At 35.1% G+C, this 18,682-nt stretch overlaps 2 protein-coding genes and 1 long non-coding RNA gene across 4 annotated transcripts; all 3 read left to right on the top strand.

Annotated features, from left to right (window-relative positions):
* The first annotated feature begins 1,020 nt into the window (after nucleotides 1-1,020).
* On the top strand, nucleotides 1,021-10,308 carry LOC120328850 (uncharacterized). 2 transcript variants are annotated; one of them, XM_078114576.1, is made up of 16 exons: nucleotides 1,021-1,144; nucleotides 1,898-2,142; nucleotides 2,473-2,619; nucleotides 2,700-2,838; nucleotides 5,232-5,391; nucleotides 5,466-5,601; nucleotides 5,915-6,070; nucleotides 6,146-6,186; nucleotides 6,284-6,412; nucleotides 6,826-7,004; nucleotides 7,333-7,590; nucleotides 7,838-8,010; nucleotides 8,283-8,412; nucleotides 8,491-8,570; nucleotides 9,019-9,209; nucleotides 10,072-10,308. In XM_078114576.1, exons 1-16 carry the CDS (start codon nucleotides 1,025-1,027, stop codon nucleotides 10,146-10,148), a joined length of 2,361 nt encoding a protein of 786 aa, XP_077970702.1. In that variant the 5' UTR covers nucleotides 1,021-1,024; the 3' UTR covers nucleotides 10,149-10,308. The 2 variants fall into 2 exon arrangements, with proteins under 2 accessions (XP_077970702.1, XP_077970703.1); XM_078114577.1 differs by lacking the exon at nucleotides 6,284-6,412.
* Nucleotides 10,309-14,413: 4,105 nt separating this feature from the next.
* On the top strand, nucleotides 14,414-16,713 carry LOC144425204 (oncoprotein-induced transcript 3 protein-like). Its single transcript, XM_078114687.1, has 5 exons — nucleotides 14,414-14,951; nucleotides 15,363-15,620; nucleotides 15,871-16,043; nucleotides 16,316-16,445; nucleotides 16,525-16,713. The coding sequence occupies exons 1-5, from the start codon at nucleotides 14,940-14,942 to the stop codon at nucleotides 16,711-16,713; spliced, it is 762 nt and encodes a 253-aa protein (XP_077970813.1). The 5' UTR covers nucleotides 14,414-14,939.
* Nucleotides 16,714-17,086: 373 nt separating this feature from the next.
* LOC144425036 (uncharacterized) lies at nucleotides 17,087-18,286 on the top strand. Its single transcript, XR_013477210.1, has 2 exons — nucleotides 17,087-17,250; nucleotides 18,102-18,286. It is a non-coding gene; the product is annotated as an uncharacterized LOC144425036 (long non-coding RNA).
* Nucleotides 18,287-18,682: the final 396 nt, after the last annotated feature.

The following is an 18,682-nucleotide window of genomic DNA, read 5'->3' as shown; positions in this document are numbered from 1 at the left end:
TGAACTCATAGCTTACTTAGTATTCAAGACAACAATACAATATTATTTATTGGTACATTCATTCCAATTTCTTTCCGGAAATATATTATACTATCAAAATTATCCAAAATTGCAGTGGCATGAAAATATTTCATCATTTGAAAAAGCTTGAAAACAATTGCCCGCTATTCCTATATTTTCATTTAATTTTTTGTTCCAAAATTTAAAATTGTAAATATTTGCCATGTGTTTATTTCGCATAAAAAAAATTTCAAAAAGGTGTTAAGGTATAAAACAAAAGAAAGTAAAATTATTTGTAAACTGAGCATGACTGCGAGATGGGCTTGAAACATCTTGAGTGAATTTCAAAAGTTAACGTTAATGATTACACAGGAGTTGCGCGAGTTTTCGAAATAAAACGAGAACAGAATAAGAAAAGGGGCAAGTACTTTTTCTTTTTACAGTTGGATTACGTATAGTTGATACCTCAATGGCAATATTAATCCGGGATACAAATTTATTCTAGTTCACTTTGCGTTGTCTTTGAGACAGATACCTGACTCCTTAGCAATCCAAAATGCGCAACGTTGAAAACATAGAATTTGTATATAAATTTAAAAAGTGATCTAGCATTATTTTAAAATAAAATGCATCCAACTTTTCTCTCATCAGCTGCCATCAACTGAATGGAACAATGAGGGATTTGAGCTTTGGCTTATATCAAAATGTAGCTGTATATTTCTGATATAATTTTATGCAACTTCCAGTCTTTTTGTGTCATCTTGGAGGCAACACTTGAAAATAGGGCAGAGATACAAATCTTAAAACTTCGATAATAACAATCCTGCTCTACAAACTGTGCCATCGGACGGGTCAGATCAATACCATCTTTTCAAACATATTCAAGATAAATGAGATAGAAATTTCTGAAACGGAATTCATGCGATATTTGATTGATAAGAGCCTTAATTCACGCTTAATATCGAGCATTTTTATTTTGCAGAATACATATTATTTTAAATTGTTTATGTTAGAAGAATATACAATGCTTTCTGGTATCTTGTGCGCCATTCTTTGCACAACGCTCCCGGTCGTTGGAGGTTCACATTTTCGTGGAGGTACAGCATCGTGGAAGCTCATAAGCTCAAATGGAAATGATCATGAGGTTAGAATTAATTTTCATAGATTTTGCTCTATTTTCAGGAAACCATGATTGGAGGTAGACGCATAGATCGCAACCTAAATTGCGGAGACAGAATATTGTATACGGGAAGGAAGTACGGGAACCCATGGCTCCCAAAAAAATTAAATATTCTAAGACTTTGAGCTTACTATTGTTACCAGATTTCAAACATTTTTATAGCCAAATTTGGTAGAAAATTTGCCAATACGTTTGAGAACTCGCGCCCTGGACATGTCTATATTATGCGAGAGAATACCAGACAGACATTGTGACAAACTAGGGGATTCTGGAACATATTACGAAGCGATATAGTCGCGGGACGATAAAGGAAGGTATTCCGTCAGTTTGTAGGCCTACTGTTTATTTGTAATATTCAGGTTGGACCAGCGAATCTAATTTTTTAAGCACTACGGAGATGCTCAAAAGAAAAGGTGATGAGTATCGTTGATTTCACTTTGTGCTGCATGTGAGAAGTCGTTTGAGGCCCTGAGCGACAACACGCAGCATCAAAAGTCGCAATAAATATATTGACATTGTATGTGTTGACTTTTGAGTAAAAAGTCAAGACATTATTAGGTAATGAAAATTGTTGTATGGCTCGCGCGGAAATGCAATTGAAAATATGTACCTTTCATGGCTCTCTTGACCAAAAAGGTTCCCGACCCCTGCCTTAATATATTATATCTTTACCTAAATAAATTAAGTCCTCATTCTCCATCCTCCTTATTTTCATAGATTGAAATGAATTATCGTCTTGGTTGGAGAAGAGACTCCAATAATCCAGTGTGCGACGACGGTATGATTTTAAGTCAAGTCGAAGCATATGATGGAGGAAGTTGGTCGCTTTATGGAGCATCTAGTTACGATTTCCCCCATTCTACTGCAATCAAATGCACTGTTTATGAGCCTGACGAAAATTGGGCGTATGGTTATAATAGCTTTCGCGCTAATATCACATCGTCATCGAACTTTGACATCATGTAAGTTACAATGCAGTTTTCATATGCCTCATTATGAACAATTATAGTTGTTACATCTTAAGTTTAGATTTTTTGTCACATTCTCTACATCAAAACTGATTCAATTTCAACATATGGTTTTTGAAGACGTCTTCCTTGCTGTCAAAGCAATTATGGCAAAAAATACAATTGTCATGCAGATGTCAGTAACTTAAGACAAGCAGTTACTAAGTTCATAAATTATTATGAGTGCTATGGATGATATCGGATGTTTGAGAAAACTGCGTTGAATTATTTTCTAAAAATTGTGCTCTTCTATGGTATTAGCCTCCATTTTTGTATCATTTACAGCTTTGCTAGCGGTGCTTGGATTGGTGGTTTATATCGTGGAAGTAACGGTCGCTGGTCTGTTGGTCTGCTAGGAATAGACCTCGGAATTAGAAGCGATACTGGGAATGTTAACAATCCACCAAGAACTCTCAATGCACCAATAGTAAGGTAATAAATGTTTCTGCTTGAGTTACATCAATAAATTGTTCAATGTCTACTCATTGAGGTTTGAATTCTTCTCCCTCAAGGTTACAGCTGGGATGCCCCAGTACCATAATAATCCAAGCTCTTGACGATGACAATGATGATGTGACGTGCAGGTATGCCACTGGTAGTGACGAATGCGGAGATGTATGTGGAAGTTTTCCTTATATTACTTTAGTAGAGGTATGTACTTTGCTCTGTGTTTACATTTTCCTTGTAACAACACAACAGCTGTCCCCAGCTCAAATATGCAACTAACAAACATTATTCTGTAATTTTGTACTATTTCGCCTGAATATGACGTTGCTAGTTTGAGATTTTGGACTTCCACGTGTACATTGTATAAAGCAGGCAGATCACCTACCTCATCATAGGGAGTGTCCTAAATTTGTCGAGTTGCATATAGTTCTCCGATCAACGATATTGATATAAAAAAATAAAAAAAATATTAGAATAATAGAAAATGAATTGTCATTAAAACCTACTTAGTCTTCTACTATGCTTTTGCGCTAGTGAACCAGTATGTGTATAATAAATACAAGGATACCGTAGCAAGAGAGGAGGCAAATATTCTACGTGATTCAAAAGCGGCGCACCCTTAGTGAACCGCTGTTAATTAACGGGTTACAAATGTGGATAAAAAGACTGTGGGCCATATATATTTAGTCAGTTTACTTCACTGCGAAACTTGCTGTTGCATTATTTCTGCGAGTCATATCCTTGGTAGGTATTTTGTAGTTTTGAGCATACGCGTACAGCATTTATGTCAAAACTCGTATTTGACTTTATGAAACTCACGTGCCAAAACACAGGTTCGCATACAAATGCATACAAATCAACAAAAACACTTATAATGATACGACAAATCTTTCATTGTTTCAAAATATTTCTACTCTGAGAGAATTATATTATTCGATAGGTTTTGTTATTTTAGATATCCGTGGTCGTTTATTGAAGTCAATTTTGTTGTTTGACGACATTGAACGCTGTGAAAAACGAACTCCAAAGTAGTATCTAATTCATGTATACCTCCAAAACATTCTGCGGACCCCTCTGGTTCATCTAACTCCGTAAGGGAACTTTGCAAGGAATGAATAGATCAATTGTTTTGTTATGTCCTAAACGTTGTAACAGTATTGTTGCCAGTAGCTGCATACTGAAATACTATAGTACATTGATTTGTAAACGAAGGGGCGGGCCCCACAAGAGGGCGTAGACAATTTTTTGACGGGGCGTGAAGCTAAATAAAAATATTTGTTAGATTTGATCTTGCTCGTTACTTTTGGATATATACACGTTTTTATTGTTAAGAGATTGTAGAGAGCTATTGCGCTTTACATTCCATCCACGTATTTCCAACGTGTTTGTTGAATAAAACATACCTTCGCCTTACTATCTGTTATTTGTTGCTTATTGTTAGCTGGTTGTTTTTGAGGTGGGGCGCCAGACCATAAGAACTCTAAAAAAGGGGGCGCGGCTTAAAAAGTTTGAGAACCACTGCTATGGTATGTTGTTGGTTTGAATTAAAGCCGAGTTTATCATCAATTTTATCACTGAATTTGAGTATGTTTTTGGGGTTAATTCGTGACTTGGCAGATCACACGGTGGGTTATTTTCGTGACCCGTGGACCAGTGATTTGCCACCCCAGTGCATGGGTAACAAGATATAAATGCTTTCCTTTGCCATGTAATAAAAAAAGGAAACGGTCATCAATGAAGCGGCAATCATACTGTGGTTTGATAGTCCTTTTTTCAATGGTTCTAGGTTATGCCCATGTTGGCTTACTCTTCCATTACTCTTCCTTCAAGACAATATTTCTCGTCAAATATATGGTTGTTGTTTATAAGAAATGATTGGCTGATTATACTACAGTACACAATGTGTTTCTCGTCTGTCTTTTTTTGCAATTCTAAAGATAGTGTCGCACGTCTTATATATCGCCGTTGTGGAGACGATTCATCGTCCAAAGGAGAAGCCACGTCCATGCTAACTACCGGTAGTATAGATTCGGGCTGAACTGAATTTTTGCAGTTAAATTAAAAAATCCATACTGTGTTTCACATATGGATGTATTACTTGCTTGTACACAAGGGTGGTCAGTTTATAATCGACATGAGCTGGCTGAAAGTTTTTCTATTGTTGTGCCAGTCGTTCATAAGATTGCACCATTCGGTTGATTTTTGTTGTACCTTTTAAGTCACAGACTTAAGCGGCATGGTTTCGATATTTTCGGAAAGATTGCTTCAATTTATCATTCAAAAAACCAGCATCTTTCCTTCTTGAGCATTGCTCTGAGATATATTTTTTGAGATGCTGTATTCCTTTCCGATTTCCTTTATGAAGGAATAAATCCATTCTTTTTTTTAGCTAGAACAAGCATGCATTTTTGAAATTTTCCTTATTTATCGTTTTAAGTACATCTGCAAAATGGTCAAGTTTGAGTTACGACCAGGCGAGCTATATGCGACATTATTGGTAACTTGTGGTATTGCTTCTTATTTCAGCTCAATTTTCCATACATTGAAGTAATCCAATTTGGCCGAAGTAAATTTAGACCATTTGTTTTGTTTTTGAGAAAACCTGTACACTTGAGTATAATGGAGGTGGAGGATACTACTTGGTCGCAATTGCTTTGATGTTAGAGGATCATCCAAAACAAACAATAACTGTTGATGGAAGCACCATCACAACGTCAAATGTGCTCAGTAAAATTCCTCTACAATTTATCATTGATAGTAAGATTTATTTTTTTAATATTATCAACCTTGATCATGATAATATTAGAACTGATATACAATTTGATTTTCAGTATCATCGGCGTCGTCTTGCAACATAAACCCAACGTATCCACCATATTCTATTCAAGACGGAGAAACTTTCGTAATATCTGATACCGAAACGTTCAACGAGACCCTCTATGCGTACCCAAGCGTTTCTGGAGGAAGGTAATGTTTTCGATTCGAACAAAATAATTCTAAAGTTTGGTATATGGGTTGGTTAAAAATGTAACTACTTTTATATATTCTGACTAATTCATTAGACTGACAAAAAGCTTGATGATATTGTCCTTCAGAAATAAATAAAACAATGTAATAATGTTCCAATAGGGCATAGCTAATACGACATAATTTAATAGCAAACACGAGTAATATGACCGTTTACACAATGCTTGAAATGAAATAGACTACTTTCGATGTCCAATATTTTAATGGAATCATTAGAATCGTCTCTTTATAATCTTCAAAAATCTCTATTCAGCATAACACAGTTTGTTGTCATTGGGCCTCTGGGGTTGCACCAGTCCGAGATAACTGATAATGGAAACGATCTTTTTTCGTCGAACATGATTTGGGATGCAACATCCGATCAATCAGGCGATCACACAGTTTGCTACTACGCAGTGGATTCTAAAGGGTAAAATAGATCCTTTTGATATAACGCCAAAATACATATTTGATTCTAACGAGTTTTCTATTTACACTCTTTCAGGCTACATTCTGAACAAAGATGTTTCACTATAACTGTAACTGGTGAGTGTTTTTGGTAAAAATATATCTCCAGTAACAGTAGGTAAACAAAATTTTAGTATTGTACTCTTTTGATATTTCATTGCTCTTTTTAATTCAGTAAATATTGATCCATGCGATGTCGACAACGGTGGGTGCAGTGACACTTGCATAACTGATACCAACTCGCACAGCTGCTTATGCGATTTAAATTGTTGGTCAATACACGACAATGACAGAACTTGTCTTCGTAAGTGATTTTATAATATCTTCGAATAATCTATAGGCTGTATAATGTAACCACATCCTACTTATATTAGTTTTGTTCACTCACACATCGTTTGCGTTATTGTTAACTAATGTGAGAAAGCAAATGACAGAATAGCGTTCTCTTGCTACTCTATCTCTGGTGTGTGATATTTAAAGCGATCTAATATACCTGAAGATTTGCCCCATATGTAACGGTCTCCTAGTTTAAACCAATTTGTTCAAGCATGCGAAAACAAAATTCAAGTACAGCGGTAGGTTTGCTGTTTAGATCTTCCTCCCAACCAAAATTTTCGCCTATCGGCAATAAGTCAGTCACATGCTACAAGTGTTCGGGAATATGTGGTAACGAGTGCGTGGCGTCAAATCGTATTGGACATTTTGTCGTTTTTACAGCCTTCTCGACGGTTGAATGTGACGGTCTTACAACGAACATCAGTATTGCAAACTGTGCATCGGAAGAAGTTATATTTGCTGGAGAACACAATAATCTAAATTCAGAATGTCAGTCAACCAGAGGAGCTTCCCAACAGCATCTTTCATTGACCAGTGGACAATGCGGAATGACAACTGAGGTAAAACTGATGTGACGTCTATATGTTCTTTACGCAAATTCAAAAGAATTTTTTGACAATAAACATGGAGTTTTCATATATTGCAAGCCTGAGTATTTCCTTCGTGAAAGCGTACTGGGACCGGAACATATATAGATGAAGCATTTCCCATCTAGACACTAAGAGTTATATCTTTGCTTTAGTCTATCTATATTCTATATCGATTGGTTGTTGTAAAAAATCAATCGAAAAATATACAATTTTTTATTTACTGCTGAAGCCGTGCAATAATTTTTAATCTGGCTTCGAAACATTTCTTTGAAGTATAAAAGTCTATTTGCGTTGGCAGTCCAGTGCCGCTGGCATCCAATATGCAACCGTCATTTATGTCTACAAAGAAGATACTGCTGGATCCAGCTCTGTCATAACGAGAGGTGAATGGGTACAGATATCAGTTGTTTGTACTTTACCAGCATCATCAAATTTAACCGGATCTTTTGTACCTGAAGTTCCGATTACTGGTGATAATGTACAAAATGAGGTTTCTATTGAAGGAATGGGAACATTTGTGTTTTCGTTTGATATTTACCGAACAGAAAGTTTCACGGTAAGTTTTGTAAAAATATGTTAAAGAAATTCATATCAGTTATTGTGAGAGTCAGAGGAACCCACAGACGGTCAACGTTTTAGTTGCGAATGACAACAGACACCCGAACACACGAGTGCAAGGCTGGTACTTGATTATGATGTAGCGTAGATTGAGTCCCATTCTCAAGATTATTATACAAACGCAATTTTTTAGCTTGCAAATTCTACACGAAGACATAGCAAACGTTTTCTTTCATATTTTTCAGACAGCCTATAGTCCAGCTGAATACCCAGTAGAAGTTTCTATCGATGATGACATATACTTTGCACTTCAAGCGGTTGGGCGGGGCGATTTGACTTTGTTCACAGAAGAATGCGTAGCGTTTTCAACCGAGACGATAACTCCAACAACTTTAGAATATCCCTTTATATCAGCTGGGTAATTTGTTTATATATTTCGTGAATGTTCATTTAGTGCACATATCTGAACAAGGTTTATATTATGTCATGCAAAGATCATATCATTTGAAGGTTGAGGCGGTTCATCATTCAAGTAATGATGGAAGAAGTTTTTATTTCATTACCAGTCAATAATTATTATGCAAATATTGTAAATTCAGCCGTTTGGTTGAAATTTATTATATTGAATGAAACTTATAACACAGGCACTAAGCTGTTTCCGTCATACATAGTGGGCTATTATTTTCTCAGATGTCTCGAGGATCCTACGATGGAAAAATATTCATCAGATAATCCTCTTGAAAACAGATTCAGCATACAAGCGTTTCAATTTGCAGACAAACTACTTGCTTCGAAGGAAGATGCAGCAGTTTATATACAGGTTTGTGAAATTTAAAAAAGGAACTGTTCTTGTACCTTTTTTGTTCCCTAGATTAAACACAGTCATTTTTTTTTTCAGTGTTCTGTACTTCTGTGTGATTTATCAAATACTACGAGATGTTATCAAGGATGCGTATCTTCAACATTCAGAGACAAAAGGTATGTCACTAGTTTTCACGTTTCAATAAATGCATTGTTGTTCCTGTTGTTCGTCAGGCGATGTCATTTTTATTTAACGACTGTTGCGCTCCATTCTGTTAGGCCAGTAATATTCTATCAGCTGTCTTCAACAGGTAAATGTTTTATTTTGTGAACGGCTTTGCTACTGGGTACGCCATTTCAGTACTTGCAATGTTCTTCGTCATATAATACATCAACAATGCGTTGTTGTGTATGTTTTCGTTCTGACATGCTCTCGTCATGAGACATCGCTAATAAGTCATTTAATATTCCATAATTTATTGTTGCCTTCATTTGATCTATTTGAATCTATTCCTAATATTTCAATAATTATTATATACATGAAAAATATGTGGAACTTAAAGTTACAAAACAAATTACTGTATTACATAATATATAACTTATATACCCATTATAATATTGACAGATCAATTCTACAGCACGATTCTATTGTTAGAGCTAACTTAGCAAAGAATGATAGTGATAACCAAGATGTCGAGGATGACGACGACGATGAGATTCCTCTCACCACCAAAGAATCTTCTCCGCAAACCATTTCAAACGCGCTGGTTTTGATATTTGATGATGATGGTGGTAATGATAACGACGGCGGAAACGGTGAGAAACCTGTTTTGCATTTGGCTGTCTGCTTTTGGCTTACGATTACTCAGTACAGATTAGTTTCGTTTTTAGTACAGATCAACTAATAACAATAGAACTAACGCCATAAAATATTTAATTTTAATAGGTTGTTTCATTCAGTAAGTGAAATTTAGATGAGCATAATTGTGAAATATCAAATGGTATTAAATTTGATTATGCGTTTGATTGGCTTTTCTGTTCCATGTTTTCTAAATACAAGCATACTGACTACCGGACGAAATTTGATTTGGCCCGACTCGCAATCCCGTTCCGAAATTAATTTTTTTTATTTTGATACCAGTTCCTGATAAGAAAAGTCCCTTACTCAGTTTGACAACTTCTCTTTGCTTAAAGAAAGTTCATTCCGGCCTCGTTATCATCAAAATCGAATATAAAAAATTCAATAATAATAACCTAACAATCTTCTATATATTAAAAAATGAAGCTTGTAAATTTGTTGTTTTGTTTAAATTTAATGCCGTATAACCTTTTGCGAATTTATTTACATCCTTCCAGAATATAACAGGAACCATTCAAAAGTAAAATTATTTTTATCCCGTATTCATTGATTCATAAGTTATACTGATGCAATTACTGCTGCTGATAGTTGCTAGCAATATACATACCAATTTGGTCTCATAAATTGCCGGGATTTAACATTTGAATCAAGTGGGATTCGTGGACCCACAAGGGTCCAGAGCACATTCTCCCTCGCAACAATTTGTTTGTGCAGCTTTGCTTAGCTGAGATATTCATAGTAGAGACCACTTAAAATACCTTATAGTTTGAGGTTGGTCAAAATAAACAAACATCTAATTATTTCATTTATTTATTGCAGGAAGTAAAAGAAAAGCAGTCACAACGGCGTGGATCGCATTTTTGCTCGGAGTTATTATTTTCCACCGATTGGAGTAATTAATATTATAATTATATCGTATTGAGCACATAATTTACGTAGTTATTGTGGCATTTAAAACCAATCAAATTAGGTAATTTTAGTGACAATAAAATACCTGAAACAGACTGGCTGATATATATACTTTAAGTTATTCATCTTTGGTGTGTTTTGGGCTGATTAAAGGTGACTTGCGTCTCCCCAACACTGTATGATTCCGTTCCGGGGGCAAATATTTGGGCTTCTCCTAATGGCCCCGAAGAGAGTATTGTGGCAACCATAATCCTGGTCAGTGGACACTGTTAAAATCACAGCTGATATAGGTCTCTGCCTTGAGAAAGTACTGCATTTTCTAGAATATATAGTTGGCTAGAATCATATCAGCGAGTTTGAATAAAATAAAGAACTTCGCAACAATTCTTTCGGACTATAGGAAGAGCGTTCTCAGTTACCACAACGTCAGCAAAAATGTGCTGTCACTGATGGTTATTTCATTCACGTCAGCACGTCCACGTTACTGATTAAAATTTGCCCTGTAGTCATTATCATTTAAATAAACAAGCAAACTTGAATATTTTATTAATATTTACCTGATAGAAACTGTTAGAAAAAGTTTTAATGCTTTTTCAGCAGAAGATTATTAAGACATGGTATCTGACCGTAAATCATTTGAACCAAACGATGAGCCTCACGTAATCCGAATAGACAAGTGGTTGGTTGTTTTGGAACGTGAATCATGAGATGTCTATTTATCATTACTCTCCGCAAATAAGTTTGCATGCTGTGGGATTTTTCTTTCATCTGACAAAAGTTTTATCATCAAGGTCGCACGATAAAAATGTTTGTTGCTGGTAAGAGAGATCTGAAAGGGTTCTTTTTCAAACAATTGGCAAACTTGAGGTTCTTAATGACTTTAACGAATTGTTGAAAGAGGTAACGTTCAGTTATGATATGATAACACGAGTGCTTTTTGTTTATCACGTCATCAGAAATGACTTTTTATAATTTTAAAATACACATATTAGAGTATGTAGGTATAGAATAGAATAGTATTAAAAGACGATTTGAATTTCTGAATGTAAGTCCCGCCGAGTCACGAATTTATGCAAAATATACACAAACATTTGAGTGAACAAAGGGAATGTTTTTAGGGATATACGAGAACCTGATGCAGTATATTCTTTTTCCTCGTATCTAAAAAGCCGTTTAAAAAACGAAATTTTACAAACTTGAATAAACGCTGTTGAAAACTGAAAAAGAACAATTGCAGAAAACTGGAATTGGATGATTATGAATATAAAGCGGACGAACGCCGTTCGAAAATATCTCAGAGTGGAAAACTTTCTAAACTATTTTAAAAAATCGTGCCGTAGCAGTGTAAAAGTTTTTCGGCATTCTATATGCATGTGAACTCATGTTATCAAACATGAATTTCGTATAATTGAGTAGCACGAATTTTGGCTATGACATAATTGCAGTATGTGTAAAGCACAAAATTACGCAAAATCAAGGATTAAGACTTGAGGCAAAGATGCAACAGCAATTTTCAAAATGATGCAGACATACTTCAAATATACATTACCTACAGTCTTACTTTAACACACAAAAAAAGTTTTTGATCCATTAATCAAGAGGTCTGCCATCCATGGGAGTGATTGTACATTGCTATTTCTTGGATGGAAAAATACACTTACGCAAGTCTATGGCTTGGCCATACTTACTACCCACTGCTTAAATTGATCTTTCTCGATCTTTCAGTTCAAACACTCAACACATAAAACTTAAAAAGTTTTTTACTCATTTGAATACTGTGATAAGTTGTTTAAACAAAGTGTCGCGTGACAGCTTACCAAAATAGAGCTAAGCACATTTAATCATAATTTAGGATAGGCGGATGTGAAAAGTGCTAGATAACTTGCGCCAAATATTTGCTTTGCTTAAACACAGAAAAATTCTTAATCGTTATTGTCTTGTTATTTAGTCATCTTCCTTGCTATATCTAGGAATTTGTTCAAAAGAATAGATTCAAAGTTGAGTATGTTTTTGGGGTTAATTCGTGACTTGGCAGATCACACGGTGGGTTATTTTCGTGACCCGTGGACCAGTGATTTGCCACCCCAGTGCATGGGTAACAAATTATAAATGCTTTCCTTTGCCATGTAATAAAAAAAGGAAACGATCATCAATGAAGCGGCAATTATACTGTGGTTTGATAGACCTTTTTTCAATGGTTCTAGGTTATGCCCATGTTGGCTTACTCTTCCATTACTCTTCCTTCAATTTGAAGACAATGTTTCTCGTCAAATATAAAGTTGTTGTTTATAAGAAATAATTGGCTGATTATACTACAGTATACAATGTGTTTCTCGTGTGTCTTTTTTTGCAATTCTAAAGACAGTGTCGCACATCTTATATATCGTCGTTGTGGAGACGATTCATCGTCCAAAGAAGAAGCCACGACCATGCTAACTACTGGTAGTACAGATTCGGGCTGAACTGAATTTTTGCAGTTAATTTAAAAAACCCATACTGTGTTTCACATATGGATGTATTACTTGCTTGTACACAAGGGTGGTTAGTTTATGATCGACATGAGCTGGCTGAAAGTTTTTTCTATTGTTGTGCCAGTCGTTCATAAGATTGGATCATTCAATTGATTTTTGTTGTACCCTTTAAGTCGCAGACTTAAGCGGCATGGTTTCGATATTTTCGGAAAGATGGCTTCAATTTATCATTCAAAAAACCAGCATCTTTCATTCTTGAGCATTGCTCTGAGATATATTTTTAAGAGGCTGTATTCCTTTCCGATTTCCTTCATGAAGGAATAAATCCATTCTTTTTTTTTTAGCTAGAACAAGCATGCATTTTTGAAATTTTCCTTATTTATCGTTTTAAGTACATCTGCAAATTGGTCAAGTTTAAGTTACGACCAGGCGAGCTATATGCGATATTATTGGTAACTTGTGGTATTGCTTCTAATTTCAGCCCAATTTTCCATACATTAAAGTAATCCAATTTGACCGAAGTAAATTTAGACCATTTGTTTTGTTTTTGAGAAAACCTGTAAACTTGAGTATAATGGAGGTGAGGTGGAGGATACTACTTGGTCGCAATTGCTTTGATGGTAGAGGATCATCCAAAACAAACAATAACTGTTGATGGAAGCACCATTACAACATCAAATGTGCTCAGTAAAATTCCTCTACAATTTATCATTGATAGTAAGATTTATTTTTTAATATTATCAACCTTGATCATGATAATATTAAATTTGATATACAATTTGATTTTCAGTATCATCGGCGGCGTCTTGCAACATAAACCCAACGTATCCACCATATTCTATTCAAGACGGAGAAACTTTCGTAATATCTGATACCGAAACGTTCAACGAGACCCTCTATGCGTACCCAAGCGGTTCTGGAGGAAGGTAATGTTTTCGATTCGAACAAAATATTTCTAAAGTTTGGTATATGGGTTGGTTAAAAATGTAACTACTTTTATATATTCTGACTAATTCATTAGACTGACAAAAATCTTGATGATATTGTCCTTCAGAAATAAAGCGATATGTTCCAATATGGCATAGCAAATATGACATAGTTTAATAGCAAACACGAGCAATATGATTTACACAATGCTTGAAATAAATAAGACTACTTTCGATGTCCAATATTTCATTTGAAATCATTATAATCGTCTCTTTATAATCTTCGAAAATCGCTATTCAGCATAACACAGTTTGTTGTCATTGGGCCTCTGGGGTTGCACCAGTCCGAGATAACTGATCATGGAAACGATCTTTTTTCGTCGAACATGATTTGGGATGCAACATCCGATCAATCATGCGATCACACAGTTTGCTACTACGCAGTGGATTCTAAAGGGTAAAATAAATCCTTTTGATATAACGCCAAAATACATATTTGATTCTAACGAGTTTTCTATTTACACTCTTTCAGGCTACATTCTGAACAAAGATGTTTCACTATAACTGTAACTGGTGAGTGTTTTTGGTAAAAATATATCTCCAGTAACAGTAGGTGAACAAAATTTTAGAATTGTAATCTTTTGGTATTTCATTGCTCTTTTTAATTCAGTAAATATTGATCCATGCGATGTCGACTATGGTGGGTGCAGTAACACTTGCATAACTGATACCAACTCGCACAGCTGCTTATGCGATTTAAATTGTTGGTCAATACACGACAATGACAGAACTTGTCTTCGTAAGTGATTTCATAATATCTTCGAATAATCTATAGGCTGTATAATGTAACCACACCCTACTTATATTAGTTTTGTTCACTCACTCATCGTTTGTGTTATTGTAAACTAATGTGAGAAAGCAAATGACAGAATAACGTTCTCTTGCTACTCTATCTCTGGTGTGTGATATTTAAAGCGATCTGACATACCTGAAGATTCGCACCATATGTAACGGTCTTTCCTAGTTTAAACCAGTTTGTTCAAGCATGCGAAAACAAAATTCAAGTACAGCGGTAGGTTTGCTGTTTAGATCTTCCTCCCAACCAAAATTTTCGCCTATCGGCAATAAGCCACATGCTACAAGTGTTCGGGAATATGTGGTAACGAGTGCGTGACGTCAAATCGTATAGGACATTTTGTCGTTTTTACAGCCTTCTCGACGGTGGAATGTGACGGTCTTACAACGAACATCAGTACCTATTGCAAACTGTGCATCAGAAGAAGTTATATTTGCTGGAGAACACAATAATCTAAATTCAGAATGTCAGTCAACCAGAGGAACTTCCCAACAGCATCTTTCATTGACCAGTGGGCAATGCGGAATGACAACTGAGGTAAAACTGATGTGACGTCTATATATATGTTCTTTATGCTTTATGTTTGAATATACGCAAATTCAAAAGAAGTTTTCGACAATAAACATGGAGTTTTCATATATTGCAAGCCTGAGTATTTCCTTCGTGAAAGCGTACTGGGGAAGAAACTTCAAAAATAAAAATTATTATTAGAGGCTGTACATACCGAAAAAGTATACTGCATTATACACATATAGATGAAGCATTTCCCATTTAGACACTAAGAGTTATATCTTTGTTTTAGTCTATCTATATTCTATATCAATTGGTTGTTGTAAAAAATCAATCAAAAAATATACAAATTTTTAATTAATGCTGAAGCCGTGCAATTATTTTTAATGTGGCTTCAAAACATTTCTTCGAAGTATAAAAGTCTATTTGCATTGGCAGTCCAGTGCCGCTGGCATCCAATATGCAGCCGTCATTTATGTCTACAAAGAAGATACTGCTGGATCCAGCTCTGTCATAACGAGAGGTGAATGGGTACAGATATCAGTTGTTTGTACTTTACCAGCATCATCAAATTTAACCGGATCTTTTGTACCTGAAGTTCCGATTACTGGTGATAATGTACAAAATGAGGTTTCTATTGAAGGAATGGGAACATTTGTGTTTTCGTTTGATATTTACCGTACAGAAAGTTTCAAGGTAAGTTTTGTAAAAATATGTTAAAGAAATTCATATCAGTTATTGTGAGAGTCAGATGAACCCACAGACAGACTCAACATTTTAGTTGCGAATGACAACAGACACCTGAACACACGAGTGCAAGGCTGGTACTTGATTATGATGTAGCGTAGATTGAGTCCCATTCTCAAGATTATTATACAAACGCAATTTTTTAGCTTGCAAATTCTACACGAAGACATAGCAAACGTTTTTTTTTCATATTTTTCAGACAGCCTATAGTCCAGCTGAATACCCAGTAGAAGTTTCTATCGATGATGACATATACTTTGCACTTCAAGCGGTTGGGCGGGGCGATTTGACTTTGTTCACAGAAGAATGCGTAGCGTTTTCAACCGAGACGATAACTCCAACAACTTTAGAATATCCCTTTATATCAGCTGGGTAATTTGTTTATATATTTCGTGAATGTTCATTTAGTGCACATATCTGAACAAGGTTTATATTATGTCATGCAAAGATCATATCATTTGAAGGTTGAGGCGGTTCATCATTCAAGTAATGATGGAAGAAGTTTTTATTTCATTACCAGTCAATAATTATTATGCAAATATTGTAAATTCAGCCGTTTGGTTGAAATTTATTATATTGAATGAAACTTATAACACAGGCACTAAGCTGTTTCCGTCATACATAGTGGGCTATTATTTTCTCAGATGTCTCGAGGATCCTACGATGGAAAAATATTCATCAGATAATCCTCTTGAAAACAGATTCAGCATACAAGCGTTTCAATTTGCAGACAAACTACTTGCTTCGAAGGAAGATGCAGCAGTTTATATACAGGTTTGTGAAATTTAAAAAAGGAACTGTGCTTGTACCTTTTTTGTTCCCTAGATTAAACACAGTCAAATTTTTTTTTCAGTGTTCTGTACTTCTGTGTGATTTATCAAATACTACGAGATGTTATCAAGGATGCGTATCTTCAACATTCAGAGACAAAAGATATGTCACTAGTTTTCACGTTTCAATAAATGCATTGTTGTTCCTGTTGTTCGTCAGACGATGTCATTTTTATTTAACGACTGTTGCAAAATGCGCTCCAATCTGTTAGGCCAGTAATATTCTATCAGCTGTCTTCAACAGGTAAATGTTTTGTTTTGTGAACGGCTTTGCTACTGGGTACGCCATTTCAGTACTTGCAATGTTCTTCGTCATATAATACATCAACAATGCGTTGTTGTGTATGTTTTCGTTCTGACATGCTCTCCTCACGAGACATCGCTAATAAGTCATTTAATATTCCATAATTTATTGTTGCCTTCATTTGATCTATTTGAATCTATTCCTAATATTTCAATAATTATTATTCACATGAAAAATATGTGGAACTTAAAGTTACAAAACAAATTACTGTATTACATAATATATAACTTATATACCCATTATAATATTGACAGATCAATTCTAGAGTACGATTCTATTGTTAGAGCTAACTTAGCAAAGAATGATAGTGATAACCAAGATGTCGAGGATGACGACGACGATGAGATTCCTCTCACCACCAAAAAATCTTCTCCGCAAACCATTTCAAACGCGCTGGTTTTGATATTTGATGATGATGGTGGTAATGATAACGACGGCGGAAACGGTGAGAAACCTGTTTTGCATTTGGCTGTCTGCTTTTGGCTTACGATTACTCAGTACAGATTAGTTTCGTTTTTAGTACAGATCAACTAATAACAATAGAACTAACGCCATAAAATATTTAATTTTAATAGGTTGTTTCATTCAGTAAGTGAAATTTAGATGAGCATAATTGTGAAATATCAAATGGTATTAAATTTGATTATGCGTTTGATTGGCTTTTCTGTTCCATGTTTTCTAAATACAAGCATACTGACTACCGGACGAAATTTGATTTGGCCCGACTCGCAATCCCGTTCCGAAATTATTTTGATACCAGTTATTGATAAGAAAAGTCCCTTACTCAGTTTGACAACTTCTCTTTGCTTAAAGAAAGTTCATTCCGGCCTCGTTATCATCAAAATCGAATATAAAAAATTCATTAATAATAACCTAACAATCTTCTATATATTAAAAAATGAAGCTTGTAAATTTGTTGTTTTGTTTAAATTTAATGCCGTATAACCTTTTGCGAATTTATTTACATCCTTCCAGAATATAACAGGAACCATTCAAAAGTAAAATTATTTTTATCCCGTATTCATTGATTCATAAGTTATACTGATGCAATTACTGCTGCTGATAGTTGCTAGCAATATACATACCAATTTGGTCTCATAAATTGCCGGGATTTAACATTTGAATCAAGTGGGATTCGTGGACCCACAAGGGTCCAGAGCACATTCTCCCTCGCAACAATTTGTTTGTGCAGCTTTGCTTAGCTGAGATATTCATAGTAGAGATCACTTAAAATACCTTATAGTTTGAGGTTGGTCAAAATAAAAAACATCTAATTATTTCATTTATTTATTGCAGGAAGTAAAAGAAAAGCAGTCACAACGGCGTGGATCGCATTTTTGCTCGGAGTTATTATTTTCCACCGATTGGAGTAATTAATATTATAATTATATCGTATTGAGCACATAATTGACGTAGTTATTGTGGCATTTAAAACCAATCAAATTCGGTAATTTTAGTGACAATAAAATACCTGAAACAGACTGGCTGATATATATACTTTAAGTTATTCATCTTTGGTGTGTTTTGGGCTGATTAAAGGTGACTTGCGTCTCCCCAACACTGTATGATTCCGTTCCGGGGGCAAATATTTGGGCTTCTTCTAATGGCCCCGAAGAGAGTATTGTGACAACCATAATCCTGGTCAGTGGACACTGTTAAAGATGATTTCATATCAGTAAATTTCCAATAGCAACTGAGCTGAATACACTTGTCCATTTCAGCTCATTACTTTCGTATCATTGATGTGGGGTGGACCAAATTTGGATTTTTAATCAATGTTGTAGGCATAATATGGGTGTGTATAATTTTTGAAGTTTTATTTCTCCCAATTCACAGCTGATATAGGTCTCTGTCTTGAGAAAGTACTGCATTTTCTA

This window comes from Styela clava, chromosome 7 (genome assembly GCF_964204865.1).
Source record: "Styela clava chromosome 7, kaStyClav1.hap1.2, whole genome shotgun sequence".
In the NCBI taxonomy this organism is placed as follows: Eukaryota; Metazoa; Chordata; class Ascidiacea; order Stolidobranchia; family Styelidae; genus Styela; species Styela clava.
The sequence above is the reverse complement of the archived record's forward strand: the minus strand, read 5'-3'. Positions and strand labels throughout refer to the sequence as shown.

Excerpts from the sequence above, each read along its gene's own strand:
- LOC120328850 (XM_078114576.1), top strand. The coding sequence starts at position 1,025 with ATGCTTTCTGGTATCTTGTGCGCCATTCTTTGCACAACGCTCCCGGTC. Across the intron at positions 2,839-5,231 it reads CTTATATTACTTTAGTAGAG|AAAACCTGTACACTTGAGTA; the intron begins GTATGTACTTTG and ends TTTGTTTTTGAG. Across the intron at positions 9,210-10,071 it reads TGATAACGACGGCGGAAACG|GAAGTAAAAGAAAAGCAGTC; the intron begins GTGAGAAACCTG and ends TATTTATTGCAG.
- LOC144425204 (XM_078114687.1), top strand. Across the intron at positions 16,044-16,315 it reads TATCCCTTTATATCAGCTGG|ATGTCTCGAGGATCCTACGA; the intron begins GTAATTTGTTTA and ends TTATTTTCTCAG. Across the intron at positions 16,446-16,524 it reads ATGCAGCAGTTTATATACAG|TGTTCTGTACTTCTGTGTGA; the intron begins GTTTGTGAAATT and ends TTTTTTTTTCAG.